The sequence below is a fragment of the Myotis brandtii genome, unplaced genomic scaffold, assembly GCF_000412655.1.
Source record: "Myotis brandtii unplaced genomic scaffold, ASM41265v1 scaffold82, whole genome shotgun sequence".
NCBI lineage: Eukaryota > Metazoa > Chordata > Mammalia > Chiroptera > Vespertilionidae > Myotis > Myotis brandtii.
In genome coordinates, this window is record NW_005371324.1 from 4,483,789 (window position 1) to 4,489,916 (window position 6,128).

General features: G+C 42.8%; 1 protein-coding gene across 1 annotated transcript in view; it reads right to left on the minus strand.

The window, feature by feature from the left end:
- Positions 1–395: 395 nt before the first annotated feature.
- LOC102246528 (zinc finger protein 134-like) overlaps positions 396–6,128 on the minus strand; it is a 7,952-nt gene continuing 2,219 nt past the window's right edge. Inside the window, exons 2-3 of the mRNA XM_014531689.1 lie at positions 4,862–4,917; positions 396–2,810 (exon numbers count right to left, since the gene is read on the minus strand). Of these exons, the coding sequence (XP_014387175.1) occupies positions 1,924–2,810; positions 4,862–4,917 (943 nt within the window). The 3' untranslated portion in view covers positions 396–1,923. The remainder of the gene's footprint in view (positions 2,811–4,861; positions 4,918–6,128) is intronic.

Below are 6,128 nucleotides of genomic sequence, written 5' to 3' on the forward strand. Positions count from 1 at the left end.
TGGCTGTCTCAAAGGATATTTTCTCCTCTTCCACAAACGGAACACAGACTGTTCCCAACTTACTAAGTCCCCAACTTACTAAATTCCAAAGCCTCATTCAGAAGTTGTTTGGATGGAACAAATTAAACACATATTCCTTAAGAGACAAGAAGAGTGATTCTGTCTCCAGGAGAACTCACAGCTTATTAACCCACCAGGTACCAAAAATATAGATATAATAATAACCTAGAACAGCGATTTTCAGCCATTGTGCCACAAACATTTTTAAAGCATGCAGTACCTGACTATTTGGTCAGGGGCACTGACCTCTTTACCCTTAGATTGCCAAATAAAAAAAAAGACAACAGCCAATACAACACTAGTCATCTTGAATGAATCAAAATTATGCCTAATTTAAAAAAATATTTTTATTGATTGTAGAGAAGAAAGGAAAGGGAGAGATAGAAACATCAATGAGGACAGAGAATAATTGACTGGATACCTCCTGCACACCCCTCACTGGGGATCAAGCCCACAACCTGGGCATGTGCCCTGACCATGAATCAAACTAGTGACCTCCTGGTTCATAGGCTGATGCTCAACCACTAAGCCAGACGGGCTGAGCAATTATGCCTAATTTTTTGTCAGATCGGCAAAATATATTTTTTTGGTGTGCCACAGAATTTTAGTAAATAGTTTGTGTGCCATGAGATGAAAAAAGTTGAAAATAGCTGACCTAGAACATGATCAACGAATACATGCATACTTCTATGGACAATCATGTTTGGCATTTCAACTTGGGAGAGGAAGAATAGATCTCTTGTCATGCCTTCTTTGTTCCTGCCCTCCTCAAATGTTATGTCACACATGTCTAGGGCTCTTAAGACCCGAAAGAGTGGAAAAACAGCAAGAAGAGAGTCAGTATATATGGGTGCATCCATATGGAGGGTTGATTCTTAATTCTAAGGGTCTCCGAATTCAAAATTATGTTTCATTCATATTGTGTGCATATAAATGTATTTTCTTTTTTTTTTGTCAATTGTTGATTTTATTTTTTTCCCAATATGAAAAACGTTTATCCTATCAAGCAAAAAAGACACAAAATGAGTGAAATTCTAACCTGCATTTTTGTTGTTTCACTGTCCATTTGTTAAAGAAAATTGCCAAAATTCATAGATTTGGCAAAACATATGCTCAGATATTTAACCAAATATAGAGATAGCAAATGCACATCGGAAAAAAAGGCTCACCATAATGCAATTGAACAACAGTGATATAGCATGACAAAGTTACAAACATTCACCTCTCCTCTGACTTGGACATTGCATTATGAGTTATTGATGAAGATAAATGAAACCTATCTCCATTTTGAGAATTATGCACAATCCCTATTAGGCCAGTAATTCTGTAGCAATTATGCTTTCCCCTAAACCCTATTGTCCTACACCCAAGTGACCATCACCCATGGAATTGCAGGCATTAGGACACATGGCCCTTTGCAAGATCTTTGAAAGTTATTCCCTTCAAAAGTATTGGCATACCCTGTGAACACTCTGATGACAACCGAAGTGACTGTTTCTGGCAAAATATTTCCCACATTCACTGCAATCCTGAGGCCTTTCTTGTGTGAACTCTCTGATGATGATGCAAGTGATTGTTGAGGGCAAACAATTTCCCACATTCGCTGCATTCATAAGGCCTTTCTCTGGTGTGAAATCTCTGATGACAAAGGAGGCTATTGCTACAGGTAAACGATTTCCCACATTACCTGCATTCATAAGGCCTTTCTCCAGTGTGAAATCTCTGATGATAAAGGAGGCTATTGCTACAGGTAAACGATTTCCCACATTACCTGCATTCATAAGGCCTTTCTCCAGTGTGAAATCTCTGATGATAAAGGAGGCTACTCCTACCGGCAAAAGATTTCCCACACTGACTGCACTCTTAAGGTTTTTCGCCAGTGTGACATTTCTGATGATAACGGAGGCTACTCCTACTGGTAAAAGATTTCCCACACTGACTGCACTCATAAGGTTTTTCACCAGTGTGACATTTCTGATGATCACTCAAGTGATAGTTCCTGACAAAAGATTTCCCACATTCACTGCACTTATAAGGCCTTTCTCCAGTGTGAAGCCTCTGATGACGATAAAGGCCAGAGAGTCTGGTAAAATATTTTCCACAATCATCACACTCATATGGTTTTTCTCCAGTGTGAATTCTCTGGTGTTGAACGAGGCTTGAACTTTGGCTAAAGGATTTCCCACAGTCAACACATTCATATGGCTTTTCTCCAGTGTGAACTCTCTGGTGTTTCAGGAGGACTGCCCTTTGGCTAAAGAATTTCCCACATTCGCCACACTCATGAGACTTTTCTTTAGAATGAACTCGCTGGTGTCGAATAAGGTTGGAGTGTTGTTTAAAGCATTTCCCACATTCACTGCACTCGTATGGTCTTTCTCCTGTGTGCAATTTCTGATGATGACGGAAAACAGAGATATTTGTAAAAGATTTTTCACATTCACGGCACACAAAACACTGTATTCCATTACAGACACCATGGTCCTGAGCAAGCGTCTGGTTGCAGCCAATGGCTTTCTTGCTGAAATAAAACTGCTTTGCACATGCCCCACACCTCAATAGTTTCAGGCTGTATTGTGTTCCCTGCTGCTCAACCAAGTGGAAAATGTCTCTCAGGACTGGCCCACAACACTCACAGGGGTGGCTCTTCTGGGAGGACACAGCTCCATTGGGGTTCTTTGCCTGTGACACTCTGCCAGAAACATGCTGTTCAGTAGGTGCCTCCACATCCTCTGCTCCGCAGCAGCAACCTAGAGAGGATATGAGTTCAAAGTTCTCCAGCATCACTTTGAGGAACAGGTGTCTCTGAGCCTCATCAAGGAGGCACCATTCCTTCTGAGAGAAGCGCACAGCAACATCCTCAAAGGTCACACCAACCTCAGCTGGGGGCCTCTGTGGGTTGAACGGGGTGAGGGTGGCAGGAGAGGAGGCAGCCAGGGGCACAGTGGCCCCTGTCCCAGGCCCAGCACTGGTCACCCAGGAGGCTGGTCAGTGGGGACCAGGACTCTTGCGCCTTCTCATTCTGGCATCTCCACCAAGACCCAGTGCTCAGGATGCTCTGACCCACTTAGGTGACCCTGAGAGAAGAGGAAATGCCCATCACAAGGAGAACACTGGAAGTCAACTATTGACTTTATTTATTTATTTTTAAAATATATTTTTATTTTTTTCAGAGAGGGGGAGAGAGATAAAACATCAATGATGAGAGAAAATAACTGACTGGCTGCCTCCTGCATTACCCCTACTGGGGATTGAGCCCACAACCTAGGCATGTGCTCTTGACGGGAATCGAACCTGGGACCCTTCAGTCTGCAGGCCAATGCTCTTCCACTGAGCCAAACTAGCTAGGGCCAACTTTGACTTTAAAAAGGGCAAACAACTGCACTGCAAAGCTTTCTATAAGAACCTCAAAGAATTTGCATGAGCACACATAGCTTAAAAAGAGCCAGTTACCCATGTCCTAAAGTACACTTGTTGCCTGGGTTTTGAAGTAATTTGCTTGAAATAAATAAACTCATGTGTTTGGCCACAGAAATACGAAAGAGTAGCTACTGATTTCAGATGAAAAGGTGTCTGGAGAAAACGGACCTTCTCACAGAAGTAATTAGAGAGACATAAAATAACTTTAAGAGAAACATATTTTCTAGGATAAAAATTTTTAAAACAGATAAAAAAGAAGCAGTAATAAAAAAGACATTCATAACATTAAAAAAAACAACACTAACTATAAGGGAAAACCATCTCAGTAAAAATGAAAATTAAATACATCATGTTTAGCTAAAAGTAAAAAATCTGAAATTGATGAGGAGTTCAACAGTGGCCAGAATTGGCAGCTCTCAGGAAGGCCCATGGAGACACATGTCACCACTTCCTCTAGCTCTAGTGCCACATCTGTCATCTGTCAGCTGTCAGAGCACTGGCTCACTCCAACAAGACTTCCCTGAGGCTCAGCAACAGATGAAGAGAAACAGTTACCATGGCACTGGAGATAATTTTGTGATGACACAAAGTCCTGTCCTATCTAGGGAAGATAAGGCTCTGTGAGAATTCTTCCTCTAGATGTTCCCCATCTCCAGAGCAGAGAGGCCTAGATGAAGCCTAGGGGTCACTTACTTGCAGGGGTTGTTTCCTCAGATACCTTACCACATTTATTGTCAACAGCCTCCTTCTAAATGTAGACTTCTTGTCTGCACAAAATGATAGTGCTTAATATGGAAAGTAAAACTCTGGAAATTTAATTTCGAAAAACATACTAATGGATTGGTACACTGGTACACCCATCAGCACATCCTCAACAGGAAGGGAAAGAACTTCACATGTGCACTAGCGCACAGACTACAAACTCCACCTTTAAGAGGGGGAGTGACTCAAACCAATTTGCCTGGGGCTGCTCTGGCATGCTAGTCTGCCTCCTGGGAAACCTCTCAGCCCTGGGAAATCTCGGCCAACTGCCATTGGAGCTGCACAGGTCTCAGTGAGGCCTAGGGAAAGTGACTGGATAGACTGCAGAAAAAAATGTAGGTTCAGGCAGTAACTCGGTTCTCCTGCTCCAGGGGATGGTAATTTCCATTAAACTAAGTGATGACATCATAGAAATCTGAGAATGATGAGGAGAGCCCAGCTGGTGAAAACCGAGCTTCAGGCAGGGAAACTGAGACCTCATCATGCCCAGGATGTGATTTTCTCAGGAGGGAGGTCATCCTGACAGGTGAGAGGGAGCAGAGGCCACTGTTACATATTCCTCTACTCAGGCCTGGATGTATTTCTGAGGCTAAAATCTGAACTATGGACTAGAACTCACCTGAGGAGTGTCTCATGGATCTTCTCCGGGAAAAAGAGCAGCTGGAGCTCAGGAAGCTTGAAGGAAGCACAGACAAAAATATTAACTCGAATACTTCTTCCAAATGTAGATTTATTGTATGCACAAAATGATAGTGCTTATTATGAAAAGTAAAACTCTAGAAATTAAATTTGAAAAAATATTAATGGATTGGTACACTGCTACACTCATCAGCACATCCAGTTTGTTTCACAAATTCCTCATTTTGGGCCTCAAAGAACTAGGAAAATATTTTCATTGCATGAAAATGTTGATTTCTTTGTCCTCTTACTCACTGCAGTAATTTCAACTGTATACTTTGTGACATCTTTTTTTTTTAAATTTTAATACTAGTGGCCCAGTGCATGAAATTCATGCACATTAAAAGGGAATTAATTAGAGGAAATACTTTAATATTGCTATTTGCCCTTTCTCTATAATAGAAGTGTCAGAGATGAAAGAAAATTAGTAAAATGTATATGAAAATCTTCCTCCTGTCAGAGTCTGGGTGTGCCATGGGACCCAGAGTCAAGTCCCCGCCCATCTGCACGCTCCTTGAAATCACACGAGACCCAGACCTGGCTGGCCTCACCCCCATTGGGCAAGATCCAGACCTGGCTGGCCTCACCCCCATTGGGCAAGATCCAGACCTGGCTGGCCTCACCCCCATTGGGCAAGATCCAGACCTGGCTGGCCTCACCCCCATTGGGCAAGATCCAGACCTGGCTGGCCTCACCCCCATTGGGCAAGATCCAGACCTGGCTGGCCTCACCCCCATTGGGCAAGATCCAGACCTGGCTGGCCTCACCCCCATTGGGCAAGATCCAGACCTGGCTGGCCTCACACCCATCAAGCCCTGCCAGGCAGGGGGCGCAGCCTCAGGTCCCCTGGCCTGGTGCTTGGTAGGGGGCACAGCCTTAGGTCCCCCGGCAGTTTGCAACCATCTAGAAAACTCTGTCTTCCCTAAACCAAGGATACTTAAAAGTCAGTGATTTACATTTTGCCTCCCTAAACGAAGGGTAAATAGCTTATGCCAAAGTTCTCAGGAAGACTGATGGGAGAAATCCAATTAGTGTCACTTGCTGTCCACACCCAAGGACAAATAAAGTTAGAAAATGAGCCTTATTTTGGTCAGTTCTTTTCTAGTAAAATAATTACATTAATCAGGTATTTAATAAAAAAGGACCATCATTCAATCATAGGAACTGAAGTTTGTTGGCCTATGTTCCTGTCTAATACACTTTAATAT